The sequence below is a fragment of the Chelonoidis abingdonii genome, chromosome 8 (assembly GCF_003597395.2).
Source record: "Chelonoidis abingdonii isolate Lonesome George chromosome 8, CheloAbing_2.0, whole genome shotgun sequence".
Taxonomy (NCBI): Eukaryota; Metazoa; Chordata; order Testudines; family Testudinidae; genus Chelonoidis; species Chelonoidis abingdonii.
This window is the reverse complement of record NC_133776.1, coordinates 7075117-7095784: the sequence shown is the minus strand read 5'-3', so window position 1 is coordinate 7095784 and position 20668 is coordinate 7075117. Positions and strand designations below refer to the sequence as shown.

Sequence of the window (20668 nt, the reverse complement as noted above, 5' to 3'; positions counted from 1 at the left end):
AGTCACATGAGTCAGCTTCAGCCAAACATTGACTGCCCAACTCTTTGGTACTCGCAGCAAAGCTGGACCTCCAGACATTTCAAAAAAATGTCAAAAAGTCAACATTTTTAAACTGTTAATGACTTAACATTTCCTTTCTGTGTCATCAATGGCTGGGCATTACAGCTCTCCAGAGAGCTCTCTAATACCCTTCCATTGACGTTAGGGACAGGGGTAATATCCTGTCATGGAAAACAGTGAAAGGGAATCTGTTGCATTTGTCCGTTTTGGGGAGAGGGCAGCAAAATGTCAGCACGTCCAAAAAGTATTTCTCCAAAACATCCGCGTTTACAAGCAGTCTCAGTCAGATTTGAAAAGGTGAAAATGATGGTGAATCACTTCCACTCGCCTTTAAGAACCATATTTAATCCCTATCTAGAAGAGAATCTCATTCATAACAATCTTACGTCCTGAGATCCTTTCAGGTAAAATAAAGGGCTTTACAAACTGATATACAAATACACTCAAGAGATTGTTGTTTGCATTTCTGAAATGCAGCAACAATTTAATAGTGTGCTGCAAGGAACTTCACAACAGTTAGGAAAGAGAATGGAAGAATGACATACTCGGCTGAAACTGCAGTAGAAATTTAGGCAGGAAGAGTGTAATTATTCATCTTAGAGTTACTGGCCAGCACCCCTCGCACTTGGCCACAGCCGAAAGGGGACCCCCAACCAAATCATAAGCACCACTTCCAGCAGCATCTAGAAGGTCTTTGGATATCACCTTTCAAAAATATAGACCTCCCTTGCTTGAAAGTCTGAGATCATACAAAGTGCAAAACGTTTTGACTACATGCTGCAGGGCTCAGTCACTGAACACTGAATTGTGTCATGAAAGAGAGGTGATTCAAGGTATGATTTTTTAGTGATCACTTGAAGTCAATCTTGTATTGTTGAGTAGTGTTCCACACAACCCTTAGAAGGTGCTTTGGTTTAATGGGCTTGGCAATATTGGCTCAAATAACATCACCTGCCATCCATACACAACTTTTCTTCCTTAACCAGCTGGTTACTAAAAAAAACTCAAATCAAAACTCTCCATTTTTTTACTTATTCATCCCGACAAAGTCAAGGCATCACACTTGCTCTAGCATCCCACCTGTCCTACCACAGACTGGCTTCTCTCTGGCCTCTCAGCCTAAACTGAGGAAAGGGATGAAGGGTTGAAATGATGGTGTGTGCACAGATCTTTCTCTATTACTCTTCTGAATCACAGGGACCAAAACTAAAGGACTTGGCCAGTACAGGACAGACTATTGCAAAAGCTTTGGTTTGTCCGCTTCAGATGACTCTGGGGAGACTGTTCAGACTATTGCATGGATCTATGGACTACAGTACTCGATTACTATAACACATGGCCACATCTTGGGTTTTGCTGTTATTGGAGACATTTTGGAACCTGGCCATAGCCTTAGTTTATCAAACTTCTCCCATGGTTGGAAATTCCTATGACCCTCTACCTGGGGCCATGTCTACACTACCACTTATATCGGGAAAACATATGTTGCTCACAGGAGTGAAAAAACCCACCGCTCTGAGCAACGTAAGTGGTAATGTGCACAGCACTATGTCGGTGAGAGAGCTTCTCCCACTCACGTAGCTACTGCCGCTCGTAGAGGTAGTTTCATTCTGTCGAAGGGAGCGCTCTCGCCCATCGGCGTAGAGCGGCTACGCGAGCCATCTCACAGTGGTGCAGTTGCCTCAGTACAGCCGTGCTGCTGTAGGCTCAGTACTGTAGACATGGCCTGAGCCTCCTCTGCTCTGTGACTCTAATTGTGACATCATCAGTCTGCTTAATCCTGCACAAATAGGAAGAATGAACAGGCAAAGACCGTTGCATTTCACCTTATTGCCGGCATTGGGCTCCCTATGGCAATCTGGTCTTTTCCTTTCAATTTAAATACGTTTGGATTTGAAAGAAATAAAAAAGACTCTAGGAACTCAAAACACTGAGCTGGCTTTGGAAGCAACTACAAGTAGTGAAAGAGCAGACTGCAAGGTTACATTTTATTTTAAATTCCATGACAACTATTGTCACTTGGACAGAAAAACATTTAAGACCTTGAATTATACAGAGAATATCCTGGCACCGACATGGTCACACACCACTGCATACCTGAATTATACAGTCATCTGGGCCCATGTCTCATTGAGTCTAAAAGCTAACGTAGATGAAGCCACTGCTTTAACATTTTACTTTGCTATTGTTTAATAGACTCACCCAGCACCATACTGGGGCTGGGAGATAGGAGTTCACTCAGTCAGTCTCTAAGGAACAGACAGCAGCAGTGAGAAAGTGACAGGTCACAGACCGTGGCAAAGGTTCATTACCAACATTACAGGTACTGGCTTGGATCACAAGAACACAAGTACCCTAGAATATACCTATATCTGACACTTGTCTCATCTGTCTGGAAAGGGAAAGGTTGGCTTAGAGGCTGGTTTGTTCTAACCACTGCTTGATGTGGAGAAAATTTAATGCCATTTCACTCCAGTAAAATCACTCCAAATACTAGTCTATGGGAAAGGTGTGTACCAGAGCAGAGCTGTGGGTATCCCTGTGCATCCCATGGATATCACCATCTCCATATGCATCTGTATCCATTTTATCATAGTCTCTCCTTCCTTCTTTTTTTTCCTCTCCATCTTTTCCAAACAAAACAAAAACTACACGCTTCCAGGATGACAATGAGGCCTTCTTCAGAGGAGACAGAATCTCACCTTTGACCACCAGGTGGCACTCAAGAGTCACAAAAAATGAACCCCCTCCCCAAACTTTCACCTCCAGGATGCTGCCAGGTTTTCCCCACAATGTGTAACAACAAATCTCAAGGTGGCATTTGAACTTGGAGTGTTGAGCAGCAGCTCACAATGTCCTCTGCCCAGTCCCCTAACTCACCCATCATTTTATGGGTCCAATGACACACACAGTCACCACGAAGAAAGAGAACATTTTGGGAACCTTGATGTTGCTCGTCAAGGATGGTGCATTTCAGAAATATCTCAGTTATACTTCCCAACATGTAGTGGCCATTTTTTTTTTTAAGTTCATTCGGGGATAAATGCGGGATGAGCTAAAGGAGAGTGTTGTACTGATGGGAGTTTGGCAACACCTACCGAAAGTTACTTGTAGATTCCACGGGAGGAGAAAGAAATTTGCAGACCCGCTAAGACTGTTTTCCCGTCAGGCAGGTGTGGTGCAGAAGGTAGAGACGAGACCTACTGGTTCCTCTTCTGTCTAGGTCCCTTCTAACACAGACCCTTAGCCATCCTTATCAGACCTTCTTACAAGGCTCTCTATAATTGTTAATCGAGGTGACTTGGGGGCACTTACAAATAAAAACATGAATCTTTTGATCACAGTCTACAATAGGCAGAACAAATTCTGTTCACCCACTGCAATTCTCATGTTCTGTCATTGAGCACAGTACTGTGCCAGCCTCCACACACAAGCATAATGTTATAGATTAATTGAGCAAGAACTGAATTCAAGACGGACACATTTGGCTAGCGATATTATTGTTTGCTTGATTCTGCAAGACCTCTGCCATTACTCTCTGGACACAGTCCATGAGATGGTCACATCCAATGGACTAATATTCCTTTTTCTTTGTAACAATTAAGGTCAAAACATTACTATGGATCCAGTTTTAGCCAAAAGGGAAAAACAAGTGAATACCATATTTCTCGACCCCTTCTATTCTCTCAATAATGATTTTTAAATATTGTCCATTTATGAAGTGATCTTCATTCAAAGATCTCAAAATTTATTACAGAAAGATGGCTTCCCCCATGTTACTGATAGCGAAACAGACACAAGAGAGACACAGTGATATTTCTTGAGCCAACAGAGCCCAGGCTGGAGTTGAGAACAAATCATAGGCTCTTAATTTTGTTCTCTAGCCTAACAGGTACATTGGAAAAGTTTACAAAGAGAAGTACGTGATGAGTTGTTGTCAGCTGCTAACCACGAAGACCCATTCAAACCAAAAATAACACCTCAGCCCCCTGCATGGTCCCTCTCCATTAATTTGGCAGGGTTATGCAGCCACATTTAGAAAAGGCCAGAAAACTACCAGGCTCTTTGGGGGCCTCTCACAGGTTTCATTCTATTTCAGTGTTTAAACAAATGTATTTTGTTAAAGTTGAAATCATCAATCATCAAGATTTTACACGACCAGCTCCCCAGGGCTCTTACTGAAGTCATTGCGGAGTCACAGAGGAAACCACTATGTACCAAGACAATCATGGAAAGTTTCTTCAGTTCGGTTTCCTGACAACACCCTTTACATCTTGGAAACTACTGAAGTAGCCAAATCAGGATGCATAATACTGCACATCAAAAGGACAGATAAGAGAGGCACTGATCGCCCAGTGAAAGAAAACATTAACGGAGCCTCAAGAATTCCCCCTGCACTGCTGAACAGAGCATCCTTCACGATAACGAGCAGGAATAAAATGAAGATGCAGACTGAAATTTCTGATGAAAAGGGCGGGGGAGAAAAGGAGAACATAGCATGGAAAGCCAGCTAGCATAATGGTTAAGCCAGTCAGTTTCTCTGCTTAGCTACACTTAGTTCCACAGCTCAGAATGCAAGCTCCTTGAGACAGATAACCTGTATTATATACTTGCCCTGTGAGGACCCTAGCACATTGCAGAGATTAGTTATTTATCTAGCAGCACCAGAGGAAGCCAGAAGTTTATATAGCCAACAGCCATAATGTTTAACCAGCATGCAGCTATCCTGAGACATGGCAGGGGGCCACTCTGTAGAATACTAGTAGCAAGATATTTGTCTTGTGTCTCTAAAGCGCTTGTAGCACATAACCAACTAAAGTCAAATTAGGGGTCCAGAAGAGAAACCTCCTTTTTTTCCAGATCTGCTAGTAGCCACATACCCTATTGCAAAGTTGCTGTCTTCCCTCCAATCCACAATCCGACAGATGAAGAGTGTACTGGAGTAGTCCTCAGGCCTGCTCACGAAGTCCGGAGGGCAGTCTGCCAAAGACACATAGGCTCTAGGCACTCGGTGGTCCATGGGTGAGAACATGGCACACTTCTTGAAGAGTTCACTGCTCTTGTCTGCCAGCAGTTTGATGAAGCCTGTAGCTGCTCTGGAATGCTTCTTCTCCAAGATACAGACCACCTAGAACAATCATAGGATTTCTACATTATCACTGACAGAGAAACTTTCATTTCCTGTTAACAGAATAATGGTGAAAGGAAAGCACAGAGGCATAGCAGAACATCTTGGAAATTCCCTGCGCCCCCCCCCCCCTTTTTTTCTAAACAGTGCCCATTTACAAAGTGATTTCCTGAGCCAAACAAAGCTTGCCATCTTGCTCACGGCAATGGTGGAACTGCGCGTCTGTCAAGCATTCGCTCTTTAAGGCACTTTTTTTAATTATCGAACAAAACCAGACGAGAAGCGGCAGTACATTAGTGCACAAGTCACTTCTGTAAAATCTTCCACTTGTATACTCACCAGTCCAAAACCAGTGCCTCCGTGGATCCAGTGCTAACTATGGGAGAGGAAAGGGTCCACTGTGGGGAGTTTGGCAGAAATTTTTTCCCTGTGCTTCTCCAGAGTTAGGGCTTTATATGAAATGGCTTAGATAATAATAAATTGCATCCCATTAAATGTCACTTTCCACAAATGCATTCATCCACGGTATATTTTTTGGAGACCCATATATATCACTGGATACAAGTAGAAATATTATCGCTAATTGTCTGGGTTTATTCTGAGCAATCCTTTTAGAAGGGCTGAAGATTCACCTCCTAGTGAAATCTGGACTGTAGGAATCACCATACTGGCTGAGATCGGAGGACAATGTAGTCCAGTAGCCAGAATCAGATGTTTCTGACAACCCTGCAGGGGGTGTGGGATAACTTGACCTCATATAGATCTCATCCTGTCTATTAATAGTTAGAAAGCACCTTAAACATGAAGTTTAATATCCCTTCCAAAACTGCTTTCATTAATTATGAGAACTCTCACTATTCTTGGCATCCATATAAATGTCCAATCCCTTTTTGAATGTTGCTAAGTCATTTTGTATAATAAACAAATTCATTTTAAACCAGGGTAACTGGCAAAAATGGCACAGTACTCAAGCTTTTATCAGATTGTGAAGAAAATATTCCTACACAGGTGAATCGAATTCAATGAACACTAGCAGAAGATTGCAGGGAGGCCAAAGGCAGAGCTATTTCAGAGCATAATACTGTTCAAGCCCTTCTGACATAAAAGATAGATTGTTATTCTGATGAGATGTTACCTTTGCTGTCCTTTGAAGAAACTTCTCCTGAAGAAGCCTTGGATTGTTCACCTTGGAGACATCTTCTTGCTTCGCACCTTGTGCACAACCACTCTCTGCATCCTTCACTATATGAAACACAGAGAGAGAGAGAGGTTACTTTAGTATGTCTTCCATCATCAATTTGCTTTAGTCTTTTGCTGTCAATTCTAATCCAAACTTCAAGGACAAGTTTTAACTGAAGGGAACAAATTTGACTGAATGTCAAAATAGCCCACCAATAAATGTCATGTAATATTTCTCCAGGCCACAATGAAGAACAGATATATGTTCGCTTATTGCGCACATCTGCAAAACAAAGTCAAAATAAACCCAAATTTTACAAGTACATCTATACCAGCCATAATTAACAAAATAGTGGAAAACACATTCTATTTATTAAACTTAAAAAAAAAAAAACTGCTTGAATTTCCTGGCTTTTCTTAGTTGGTGTCATTAACTTAACATTATATAAATAGTCCTTTAAGTACTTACATTCATTTAATATTTAATTTTCTTCGAAAAACCGTATGCAGAGTTATAAAACACATATTTATCCTAAAAGAATGAGGAGTACTTGTGGCACCTTAGAGACTAACAAATTTATTTGGGCATAAGATTTCGTGGGCTAAAAAGAAATTGAAACCACATCTCACTAGTTGATACTCTTCAGCCCCAGGCATGGGGTATTAAAAAGCCTTGAGAAAAGTAATCGTTTCGCTTCATATGACCAATAGCCACTTACTACATTTTTCCTGTTAATTTCCTTCACCAGATACCAGGAATCTTTAAGACAATTGCCAACCAAATTTTAGTTTTGAGTTTCACAACATGCAAGTATCCATCACAGGTAAGAGGCACATGTTAGTGCGTCTGATATTTACAAACTGCTAATGCAATCTTTAATTTGGTAAACACAACCTTTATTGTATAACTAGGGGAGAAGAAACCCCTCATTTTTCCCCTGCTGTTGAAACTCCCATCTACCTATGACATGTTCACTAAACATAGGATCCGGATTGTCCTGGAGAATATTGTTTTCCAAAAAGGACCAGACCACTGGCTGCGAGTTTAAGGGAAAGTAACTGTCATTGGTCTTTTCTTAAAAGGAACAAGAGAAGGATACAAAGTAATATATGATTGAAGAATGTGTTCCGCAGAATGCCAAAAATGCTCATATGCAGACTAGAAAGACTCCAGGACAGAGTTTTTAAAGCAGCAATACAGGCCCACACAAGACACCCATCTGTCCAACAAGGCTCCCACCAATGGAACTTGCTGGTGACACGATGGATGAATGGTGAGCTGTCTCAGACTGGGAAAGGCTGCAGCTGCCAGGAGTACAGAGAAGTCAGTCAGCTCCAAGTGAGTGAAATCTGCCTCAGAACACAGAGCTAACGTGGAACACAGAGGACTGCCCTTATGTTTAAGCCTGTTCTGTAGGTAATTGCTGTGCACTGCCATCCAAAGGGTACATTCACAGATGGGCAAACTTCCATACACGGAACATTTTGCCGTTAGGCGAGAGTATACTAGCAGCCACTTGGCAGCAACTGCTATCCCCACATTGATGCACCCATTTTCATAACTTTTCCCCCCCAAACTGCCTTTTGGGATGAAGTTCTTCAGACTTATGCTCTGCCCAATGATGAATTTTTAAGAAGAGTTTGAGCAAAGAGGAATTTTTATGAAGAGTTTGTGAAAGGAAGAAGGGGAAAGGGGTAAAAAAATAAATAAATATCCCTCTCCTTTTTAAAAATGTAACCCCCTTTCCCTCCCAGATCATCAGACCTTAAATTGACCCATCAATTGTATTCTGTGAAGGGTAAATCACAATGGATGTCATGTTGACAAACAAGTTTGAAAAAACTGCTTGGATAATAAACGATTTTAAAATAGGAGAATACTGTGGTGTTGCCTTATATATTAATAGTGTACACGCTTGGATTGCAGTGGAGATGGACACAGGAGACAGAAGTGTTGAGAGTCTCTGGGTTACGCTAAAAGGGGTAAAAAAACAAGGGTGATGTCATGTTAGGAGTCTACTACAGGCCACCTACCCAGGGGGAAGAGGTGGATGAGGCTTTTTTTTAAACAACTAACAAAATCATCCAAAGCCCAAGATTTGGTGGTGATGGGGGACTTCAGCTATCCAGATATATGTTGGGAAAATAACACAGCAAGGCACGGACTATCCAGTGAGTTCTTCGACTGCATTGCAGACAACTTTTTATTTCAGAAGGTTGAAAAAGCTACTGGGGGGGGGAAACTGTTCTAGATTTGATTTTAACAAATAGGGAAGAACTCTTGAGAATTTGGAAGTGGAAAGTAGCTTGGGTGAAAGTGATCATGAAAACATAGAGTTCACAATTCTAAGGAAGGGTAGAAGGGAGTACACCAAAACAGAGAAAATGGATTTCAGGAAGGCAGATTTTGGTAAGCTTAGAGCACTGATAGGTAAGGTCCCATGGGAATCAAGACTGAGGGGAAAAACAACTGAGGAGAGTTGGCAGTTTTGCAAAGGGACACTATTAAGGGCCCAAAAGCAAGCTATTCTGCTGGGTAGGAAAGATAGAAAATGTGGTAAAAGACCAGCTTGGCTTAACCACGAGATCTTGCAAGACCTAACAAATAAAAAGGAGTCTCACAAAAAAATGGAAACTTAGGACAAATACAAAGGATAATATAGTCAAACACCACAGGGAATGCTGGGCAAGATTAGAAGGGCACAGCACAAAATTAAGCTCAAACTAGCACAAGAATAAAGGGAAACAAGAAATTTTTTAATCAATGCATAGAAGCAAGAGGAAAGACCCAAAAGGATCAGGGTCAAGCCCATCTGCTCAGAGGAGGGAGAAACCGAACAGGAAACTTGAAAATGGCAGAGTCAGCTCAATGACTTCTTTGTTTCAGTCTTCACCGAGAAGTCTGAAGAATGCCTAATAAGTAAAGCTAATGGGAAGGCAGTAGGTTTGAAAAATAAAAAAAAAAAGAACAAGTTAAAAATCACTTAGAAAGTTAGATGCCTGCAAGTCACCAGGGCCTGATGTGAATGCTATCCTAGAAATACTCAAGGAGCTAATAGATGAGGTATCTGAGCCTCTAGTTAATCATCTTGGGAAAATCATGGAGACGGGAGAGATTCCAGAAGACTGAAAAGGCAAATATAGTGCCTCATTCTATAAAAAGGGAAATAAAAACAACCCAGAGGAAACTACAGACCAGTTAGTTTCACTTCGTGTGCCAGGGAGATAATAGAGCAAGTAAGTAGGAAATCATCTGCAAACACTTGAAAGGATGGTAGGTGATACGGAATAGCAGCTAGATTGTAAAGACAAATCATGTCAAATCAATCTGATAGCTTCTTTGATATGAATAAACGAGCCTTGTGGATAGGAGAAGTGTGGACGTGGTTTACCTTACTTTAGTAAGGCATTTGATATGGTCTTGCATGATATTCTTATCAATAAACTAGGCAAATACAACTAGATGGGCTACTATAAGGTGGGTGCATAAATGGCTGGATAACCATACTCAGAGAGTATTATTAATGTGTTCCCAATTCTGCTGGAAAGGCATAACGAGTGGGGTTATGCAGGGGTCTGTTCTGGGACTGGCTCTGTTCAATATCTTCATCAATGACTTAGAATGATTAGAAAGTAGCTTATTAAGTTTGCAGATGATACCAAACTAGGGGGATTTCAACTGCTTTGGAGGATTAGTCATAATTCAAAATGATCTGGACAAATTGGAGAAATGGTCTGAGGTAAACAGGATGAAAGTTTAATAAAGAATAATGCAAAGTGTTCCAGTTAGGAAGGAACAATCATTTCACACATACAAATGGAGAGACTGTCTAGAGGAAGTAGGACAGAAAGAGATCTAGGGGTTATAGTGGACCACAGCTAAATGAGAGTCAACAGTGTGATACTGTTGCAAAAAAAGCAAACATGATTTCTGGGATGCATTAACAGCGTGTGTTGTGAGCAAACACAAGAAGTCATTCTTCCGCTCTACTCTGTGCTGGTTAGGCCTCAAATAGAATATTGTGTTCAGTTCTGGGCACTGCGTTTCAAGAGGATGTGGAGAGCGTCCAGAGAAGATTAAAGGTCTAGATAATATTGACCTAAAAGGAGGTGAAAGAATTGGGTTTATTTTAGTTTTGGAAAAAGAGAAGCTGAAAGGGACATGATAGCAGTTTTCAGGTATCTAAAAGTGTCATCAGGAGGAGGGAGAAAACTTGTTCACCTTAGCCTATAAGGATAGAACAAGAAAGCAATGGGCTTAAACTGCAGCAAGGGAGATTTAGGTTGGACATTAGGAGAAAGTTCCTAACTGTCAGGGTGGTTAAACACTGGAATAAACTGCCTAGGGAGGTTGCAGAATCTCCATCTCTAGGATGGTCTAGACAGTATTTGGTCCTGCCATGAGTTCAGGGGACTGGACTTGATGACCTCTCGAGGTCCCTTCCAGTCCTACAATCTATGAATCTATACCTGAAAGACATACTTGCTAGTGGGGGTGATGCTTCTCAAACAGGAGATGGGATGAGATGGGAACATGATGCCTTGGGGCTCTTGGATAAAATGAGCAAAAGATGCAGCCTTTTCTAAGTGAACCTCCTAGCAGAAGCTGGCCAATGTGAGGCAGAAGAAGGCTGCTGCCAAAAGGATCACACCAAATGGACTAAAGAACAACAGTGACAAAGACACATGCACAAAAGTGTCCCATGGAGATGGCCAAAGTGGCAAACCTCTAGCCACTTTGGATGAAGTAGTAGTATCCTCTGAGGCAGAGTGGATGTCACAGATCTGAAATCCACCTGGCTGAGCTGTCAGATCCCAGGCTTCTGCACTAAAATATTCATTTGTGGCTGAAGAAAGGAGAGACGTAATGAGAGGGCTAGAACTGCCAGGATCCAAGGAGGACCTGCCACAGAAGTTCTGCTGTAGGCAGCTTTGTCATAGACATGTGAACTGGCATTCGGTCTGTTCTAAAAGCCCCTTCCGGCTCCATTGGCACCAGGAGGTGTTCATTTGGCCCTACTGGGAAATGTTGTTCTAAAGGGACCAGAGTTTGGAGCAGAGGTGAGCACCCAAACACATGGGGGAACTACAGAGGCCATTTTCAAAGGAGAGAAAAGATCTGAAAGAAGGTGGCTTTTGCACAAAGGGGTGGGGGTGGGAAGAAGCTCTTTGCCTTATGGCAAACCAAAAGTGAATTATTCTGACCCATTTACTGTAGTGGTTATCCAATGGCCATTCAATATTTCCACCTTCTGAAATGTCATGTTTTCTGAGAAAGATTTACTATGTTAGCTTGGGCAATACTTCATAAGCTTATCTTACAGGGAAAACACACTTCGGCAGCAAGAACCCAGTCTAATTCTGTTATTATCCCCTTGCTTTCCTTTCAGCGATTATCTGACAAACCAAAATGGTAATAGCTTTACTTAAACAATTAGGCACTTACTGCACCTCTCAAATTAGTTATGTTATTACCAGCAAATTAGATTCAGCACTTGTGGCATTCGGATCCTTCTCTAAAAGATCAGTTTGAACAGTTCTCATATGTAGTCAGACGTATCTGGCAACCATTCATGGTCTCACTTATTAAAAACAACCCCTCAAAATGTCCTCGTACAATCAGATTACCATGACACTAACAGGTGGCCAAAACGGCTCTACAGTCATCATACTAAAATTCTTATTAGTGGTGACAGATCCAAAATTACTTTCTCCAGGTACGCGCTGGTCACTATGAAAAACTGCAATTCCTTCCAGAAGGAATGCAATTAAAGATGCAATATCCACTTGCAAATGAAAATATATCAGAGTTTCAAATCTCAAAAATACCTGCCTGGAAAAAAAAATTCTCCCTCACGGGATGGAAAGAAGAAACAATTAATGAATGCTTACTACTTCAGCTATAAAAATCTTAAAGAAAACGACCTAGCCCATTCCACATGGACTTGACTTTCCCAATTGCAGCCACTGCTGGGATCTGTCCAGTTCCAAACACAGAATGTGGACTTCAGATCCAGGTGCTCCTATACGATACAGATCGGTTGGTACATGTGACTCAAGAGCACGAAACGTTTGCTCTTTGCTAATGAAGTAATAGACTTTTCACTTCTCTGGTGTTTGTTTAATTGGGCAGCTTTAGCTACTTGATGTTTCTGTACCAGAACGAACAGGAGTCCTCCTGTTCTTTTTGCGGATACAGACTAACACACCTGCTACTTTGAAACCTGTACCAGAACATCAGCACAGTGACTTCAACAAGAATAAATTGGTTCTTAGTAGATTTAATCTCAAAGACGGTGCACCACTCTCAATAAGGAAGTGTTTTTCAAAGCTTTGTCTATACCAATATAAAGAGACATACCGTAAATAAGAAAATTCCATAAAAACTACTTAAACATGTAGAGAATGGCAATTATGCACTTCGATAACACAAACTGGAACAATGATTCATTTTTAATGACAATCAAAAGGAGCAACAGCATGATTTAATACTTAATATAGGTGACTAAAAGGTGGGATATTTGGATTCTGTAACCAGCATTCCTATGGCATTCTCTGTGATACTGGAAACATCAAGTAACCCGCAACATGCACTTCTATACAGCAGCGTGGATAAGGCAATTTCAGTCATCAGTTTTAATCAGCTTCTCCATTTGTACTTCAGTTATTTTCTAAAGAAAGGTGCATTCTCATTGGTAGATATGACCATTGAAACATGTTAACTTACAACTGAATAGAGATTTGGTACATCTTTTTGCTACCTAGAAGGGTGTACTATATACATTTATTTAAGCAATTATCTCTTAATATTTTCAGATTCTTATTAACTGCACATTTTAAGTATGTTAGAAAAGGGTGAATGATATATTGTTTATTCATTAGATAGTTAACTTTTTGCTAATGATTTGTGTCACACTTCATTAGGCTGGTAATTGGAATTTAATTAAACACAAAACAGCATATATACAAATTGTTTTTATTAAGCAAAACAAGCCTTTAAATACAGTACACACCTGTTGTGCCAGATGTATAAAGCTTGACCTCCAAAGTTAGACGTTTTTCCCCTGATTCTTTCTTTACATAGAAAAGCAGCCTTCAAGTCAAAATTTTTGAGAGGCTCATGGATTCGGCATATTTATGTTTTATTTAAATATTTTAAGAGACTATAATAAGTTCAGGCCTTAACAGATTTTGTATTCAATTCAGATTTCATTTTAAACAGATTTATTTTTAAAAGAAAAAAAACCAATGTAACCAAAATTTAAAAATCAGATTTACTTTTTTTTTTTTTAATCAATTTTCTTAATTCCCCGCCCGCCCCCAAAAATCTGTTTTTATCCACTCTGCTATACAGTGCAACATAAGGATCAAATTGCTCATCAGATCCTGATTTTAGGGGTACTAATGAAGATTTTTAAAAAGTGCATACACACGGCCCACTACCACAAAAAAATAAGAACTTTAAATGGCCACATGTCTTCTGCAAGGCAGAACTCGATTCACTCCCCTAGAGCCACAGCTTCTCTGAAATACATGTGCAGATCCTGCTAGAGTGAATGGGAGCTGTGTACACATCTGAGAACAGCACTTGACCTTTCCCGCTACGGTTGTGAAAGTCCAACGCTACGCTGAACGAATCAGATGGTACTGCTCTAGACTAGATTTTATTCTACTTTTCAATAAGCCACAAAGAAGTCCTACTTTGGAAAGCAACACACAAGAAAAAGCATCTGAGTAAACACTAGCCACATGCTTTGTATTCCATCTGTACAACACAAGATTATTTCTGAATTAAGGAGCATATTTAGCTCACTCTGACTGGACTTTCCAGTTAGCAGTTTTGAAATTTTTAATAATGGCTATAGCACAGAGTGTCCTACATCAGACTAATGGTCACTGTGTGAACATGCCCCCTTCTCCATGCGTGCAATGTACTCAGATAGCTCTGTGTATTTAAATAGCAGGGCAGTTTCAAGCCAGACAGTATTCCCAAGGCATTTCATAATAGCTATTGTACACACTTTAAAAGCACCAGCAACTTCCTTCATGGTGTTTCCTTTAAGTTTACACTTGAGCAATCTCACCCTGCGATAACCATTCATTGCTAATTCCTGAATGTGCTACACCCACATGGCCAACAGTACCAAAAACGTGTGAAGTTAGAAACTCGCAGGGTTAGAAAGAAGGTTTTTGAAGATCCAGAGGCAAGTACTTTATAGACAGCACGGACATATCAATCAATACCCAATATCTACAAAAAGGCAGAGCAAAAAGCAATGGCAAAAGGTGTATACTACAGGTTTCCTTCCAAGTACAGATCTGATAGGGGGTGACATCTACTGTGGAGAGAGACAAAGGTTTAGATTTTCAAAGCCACATATGGGATTTCAATTTAAATGAATGGGAGTCATGACTAAATCCCCTGCTCTGCTTTCAAAGTCTCAGCCAGAATGAGTATGGCTGCTTACGCACTCTCCATGGCTAGAAGAAAGTTATGCACCAGGCCTCTCTCTGTGCTATATTCCTGCCTAAAGCCTGACAAAGAGGGTTCTAGGATATTGGCAGAGGTCATGTGTAGTGAAGACAGCTCTTTGCTCGCTCAGAAATGGAAGAGGAGCCAGCCCACACCAATTCACTAGACCAGCTGTGTCCAGAGTATTTTCCTGAGTACCTGTCAAACAGTTGTGTGTTTTAAAGTGGACAGAATTCTAACCTCTTATGAGAGACCGGCAATCTCTGACCTCTATTCACAGAGAAACTCTCCCCGACTGCATTGGGAACTGTGTACATATGGATAGATGGTAATATATAACACTTTACCAATGCATTTTGTTTGGGGATGGGGGAAACAAAGGGGGGGGCACTAGAAAAACCAAAGCTCAAGATGATGAGAAGGCTTAGCTTAGCTTCAGATTATCCTACAGAGCATTTCACTAGGAACCTCACATTGCTCTACATGGAATATTTCACTGTGGACAAAGACTGAACTCAATGTCAAAATGCGTGGCTAGGTATCTCCATAGACTGAATGTCTAGGTATCTCTGTGGACAGGGATAAAAGAACCAGGGTGCCTCTAGGTCATCAGTTTCAGCCTAGGTCCATAGTGATCAAAACTGTTACAGTCAAAATGCTGTTTGATGATCTGTGTAAGATGAGCTCAGAGGATTTCAGTCTAATTCTTTATGGACAGAAGTCCACATCACAAAGCCGCCATAGCTGGGCCATCTGCTGGCAGTCTTAGCAGAGCAGCGAATCCCTGAATTGGCTCTGAGACTGCACCACCTTTTGACAGCCCCTAAAGCTGATCAGTCCAAAACAGGGTCAGGACTCCCACAGTACTACTGCCAATAATGGAAGACTTCATTCTCCTGAACTATCAATGTTGCACCTCTCATGAACACCAGATTCATAAAATTAAGAAATAATTTAGGAAATGTTTTCATAATTGTGTTTCACTAAATATTTAACATGCCTGCTTCATTTCCTTTTTTAGGGATGTATATTATCTTTCTTAAAGTGCTTGTGTCATTTTTCCCCCCACAAGAAGGAATGATTTTGCTATTAAATTAAAAGTACAGTATTTGATTAGGTTAGATGAATACATTTTTATCTGATTCATTTAGGAAAATTGTTGTTAACGATAACGAGATTCTGCTACCTCCCATGCCTACCATCCATTGTGAAAATCAAGCCTTTTAGCCCGCACAGCCAGGACTTGTGACCCAAGGGAAAAGCACAGATTAATTAGGCTCTTCAGTAACATATGGTAATATGTGAATCTATCTAATTCCAGTTACCTAACTGCAAGAGTAATTTTTTGCCTCACGTAAGAGGTCATTGTGGGGTCATGAAGAGTGATGTGGGAAGAACAGAATAAGAAGTTACCTGTCTCAAGCACCACAACATTGATTTCTATTGCAGACCTCACTTACGCAATCAAAAGTTTAAAACTACTTAACACTGGAGACTAAATAAGGTTCGACTGATGGAACTCGAAAAACCCACTCGTCCAAAACTAATAGGAAGATTTTGCATGATGGGTGCCATTAACTTTGGAAAGAGCTAAGCTCTATAAAAATATAACTCATTATAAGGACTAGAAACTTAACCTTCCAAACATGAGACTAGAGTAAACCAACACAGTGCTATGTTGAGACTGCAGACAAACAACTCCAGTTTACCTGCAGCTGCACATGGCTTTTCCAGCGTGCAGCAGAATGAAAACTGACCTGCGAGTCTGGTCAGTTTTACCCCTCCTAATGGAAAGCCTGTGAGTGACAGTGAATGCCAGGGAGCCAGCTGCAGCAGGTTCAGTCTGCTAGCAATGCAATGGTCACAGCTGATCCTGACAGGAGCTGCCTGACTGACTGCACTTCCTGACTGGTGGAGGGGCCAAGCTAGCTACTACCTGACTCAGCAGCAGCCAGAGGTCGCCGGCTGCTCAATGCATTCCAAGCCTGCAACTGCGCTTGATCCTGCTTCCTGTGCCTGCTCCTGCCCCAGCCCAGCCTGCTCTTATACCCGGCTTCAGTTCCTGCCCTTATCAATCCTTGACACCCCTGGCTCTGACCTTTGGTTCCACTTCCCAACCACGTCTCCAGCACAACCAGAAGCTCTGGCATTCAGCTTCTGATCCCTGGCTCTGACCTCCGATTCCACTTCCTTGCCACATCTCCAGCTCACCTATGGGCCCCAGCTTTTGGCTTCTGTTCCCTATCTTTGACCCTCAGTTCTGCTCTCCACTATGCCCCTGGGAATCCTGTGATCCTGATTCTTCACTCCAGTGTGGTTCCCGTTCTAATCTCCAGGCCTGGCCACCCCCATGGGTCTGACCATTAGGCCCCACCGCCCTTGTCCCAGTCATGATCCTGACAGTGAAACTGTCAAGAATAAGATATATCACTCTGTTGCAGCCTTGAAAAGCTATGAGCAGCAGCAGAAGTAGAAACCTCAGCTGTTCGCTGGATATACCCAAAAACTGGAGGCTGCAGAAGAAGCGATTAATGGAGACTCCTTATGACCACTTGAGCCAACCAGGAGCATCTGGGTAGGAAGGCAGAACACAGAGAATTATTCCTTCCAGCAGCCAAGGGGGTTGGAGAGCTTCAAATTGACCACACACCTATTAGCAGATGGAGTGTCCCAGAGTAGAGTCCATGAGCAGCATCTTGTTTCAACTCCCATTACTCTCTCCTTTCCCCAGTGGTCTGATCTTGGAGTTGGGGGAGAGAAGTGGTGGCATTTGTTTGCAGAAGATCTACTCAACAGAAAACCAGTGCCAGACACCACTCTCTGCAGTTTTCTTTGCTAAAGACTTAGGAGATTTTTGAAGGCACTAAAGGCTGTTAGATACCCACCTGCCTTCTGTGCCTTTGAAAATATCCCTTTTAAAAAAATAGCATCTTGATAGCTTAAATTCTGGAGTACAAATACGGTTTTCTCCCTAGCGACTAGGATCTGACAAGTTTTTGAAGCTCTGATTATGCAGATCAACAATCATCAATATGGCACTATTGAGAAAAAAAATATTCTCTCCTTTAGTATTTAACATGTGGAGATGTAGCATATACATAGTCTTCCACATCAGTTTTTCCCGATTTTTCACAGATAAATTACCTGGGATTTGTTATTAAAGGAGTTCTGTTTCTACTGATGTACACTCGTTTATCAATCCACTCAGTATTTTTTCAGGTACTTATTTTTGTTAAACACTAAAGCTTTACACAACTGTGCCCTGCAACTCTGATATTGAAGCAGTTCCCCCAGGTAAAACACAGAACTCACACACACACAGTGGAGGTTGGAAAAATCAAACAACATTAATATCGCGCTATGTTTGGCTCACAGGAAGACACTGCCCACCTATTTCTTTATGTCTGTTTAGCGTGGCGCTGAATTTAAACAATCAGTCCTCCACAGATAGATATATAATGCCCCTTATCCATCCAGATACCTCCTCTACTGCCACTCTCCTTGTGAGTTTGGATAGATGAGTCAGTTTTTCTGGATCCCCACACAGCCAGTCCTGTCCTTTCCATGGCTGGCTCCAGACTACTCCCAAAATGGGTACCCCCTCCCAACTTCCAGAGCTCCCAAGAGAAGGCATCTCACTCCCTACTGGTCAGGCTAACTCTTCTTCCCAGGCTTTCCCTTATCAATCATTTCACTCTGCCCCTGTCTCACTCTGCAGGCATACCTGCAATCCTTCCCTAAACCAGCAGGCCCTTCTTGCTCTAAAGAGTCTCTCTCCCGCTCTTGGTTGCCCAGCAGACTCTGAGGCCACGTCTAGACTACCCACCGTATCGGCGGGTTAAAATCGATTGCTCGGGGATCGATATATCTCGTCTCATCTAGAAGCGATATATCGATCCCTGAGCGTGCTTATATCGATTCCGGAACTCCACCAACCCCAACGGAGTTCCGGAATCGACATAGTGAGCCGCGGACATCGATCCCGCGCGGTGAGGATGGGTGAGTAAATCGATATTAGATATTCGACTTCAGCTACGTTATTCACGTAGCTGAAGTTGCGTATCTAAAATCGATTTTCCCCCGTAGTGTAGACCAGCCCTGAATCTGCCCTTGGCTCCCCCTTCCTACCAGGAACAGCGTTCCTCTCCCTGAACTACCAGCACACAGAACCCCAGGAACCTAGACAAGTTCCTTGGGGATTACACATGGGTAAGGTAAAAAGGTAAACATGGGGCAAAAACGCAAATCGATGCCTGACTACCAACGAGAAAACTTGTGCTTAGAAATTTTCAAGAAGAGTCAAGACGGGAGCAAAGAGGATGCATTGCGCTTGCAAGTACTGCAGCACTGGGATCAGTGCTCCCGCTGACAGAATAAAGAAGCCTGTCAAAAGCAAGCAACACAAGAAGCTTAAAGAAGAAAATGAGCTTTGGGACAGTCAATATCAGGAGCTTTTCACCAGGATTTAATGAAAAGGAGGACACAGTACGATTGTATCAATGATTTTTTGTGCATGCTCTTTGTTTTGCTGGAAAACCACCGTTAATAGCAGAAGGGCCTATTGGTGACTTTGTGTGACAATCCAGTCCAGCTGGAAAACCCTTCCTAATGCAGTCAACCTCACTCATAAGTATCTGAAAGAAAGATGATGCTTTAGTATCTAAACTGATGGCACGAATTGATGGAAATGTGGAGTCTAGTCTGATTTTTGATGAGTCTCCTGATGCTTTGGAGCCTCCGATTCTTGGCCTTTTGTTTTTTGATTTCAAAGCAAATAAACCCGCATGTAACATTCATCCTCTCTGCTGACGCAGCAAGAACTAACATGTTTGAGATGTATCAACTAATCTGGGAAAACGTGGCCACAACTAACACAGATTCTGCTTCCTAAATCTGCATGGGAGATTAAACTCAATCAGAAACCGGAGCTGCTACGTATTACTTGTCCTGCTCATCTGATTAACGTTGCACTGGCAGCAGCTACAGAAGAAATGAAATCTTGCATCATTGGTTTCAGGGCCATTTTCAAGCACGCGAACAAGCTGAAGGCTTTGTTTTACACAATGCAAGATGAGTGCAGAGCCAGACACCACAGTCTGAACCCCAAAGTGTTTGGTGCTGAAGATTCTTTTTGGAATGTCATCCAGGTGGTTGCACCCCTTCCTCAAGATGAATTTTGCAGCAGATTATGCCCTTATGCCAAAGGGTTTCAACCATTTGCCACTAAAGATGAAATTTCAAATCTGAAAGGGGAAATTACTACTGATATGAACGTGCCTAGCCCTGACAATGTGAAACTGGATGTGCTGGCTTTTTGGAACAGTCATCAAGACACACTTCCCAACTTCAGCGAAGTGTCATGGCGAGCTTTGAGGGCATCCCCTGGATCTATTGACGCAGAGCACAGATTTTCAAAGCTGGACTACTTCCAAGGCAGCAAGAGGCTCAATGTGAGTTTGAAGATACTTTGAAGAAAATTATGCAAATGGATTTCTGAAAAAACTGCTAGTTCAGCAAGAGACAAAATATCCCTTTGCACATTTAAAAAGGAGTTTCAAATACACTGTAGTAAAATGTGTATATTACAGAAGTTTTTTTGTTTTTCTTCCCCCCCACCTTTTTTAATCAAATAAAAACTGAAATTGCGGCACATTACATATACAATCAATACTACAAAGCTTGCCCTACAAAGATCAATGGGAAAGTGGGTCCCAAGTATTCCAGAACAGTGGCCTGCGGATGGTAACAACAGCTGACAATTTGGCCCCAGACAATTTGATGGGATAATTACAAGCCTTACTGGAGTTATTAAGGTCTTTACTGACTGC

The 20668-nt window shown here is 41.8% G+C and overlaps 1 protein-coding gene across 4 annotated transcripts in view; it reads right to left on the bottom strand.

The window, feature by feature from the left end:
- Positions 1–20668, bottom strand: part of DIS3L2 (DIS3 like 3'-5' exoribonuclease 2) — a 404569-nt gene that overhangs the window by 152380 nt on the left and 231521 nt on the right. For all 4 annotated transcript variants that reach the window (XM_075068347.1, XM_032803899.2, XM_032803901.2 and 1 more), the window contains 2 exons: positions 6324–6430; positions 4941–5188 (listed from right to left, as the gene is read on the bottom strand). In XM_075068347.1, coding sequence (XP_074924448.1) covers positions 4941–5188; positions 6324–6430 — 355 coding nt within the window. The remainder of the gene's footprint in view (positions 1–4940; positions 5189–6323; positions 6431–20668) is intronic.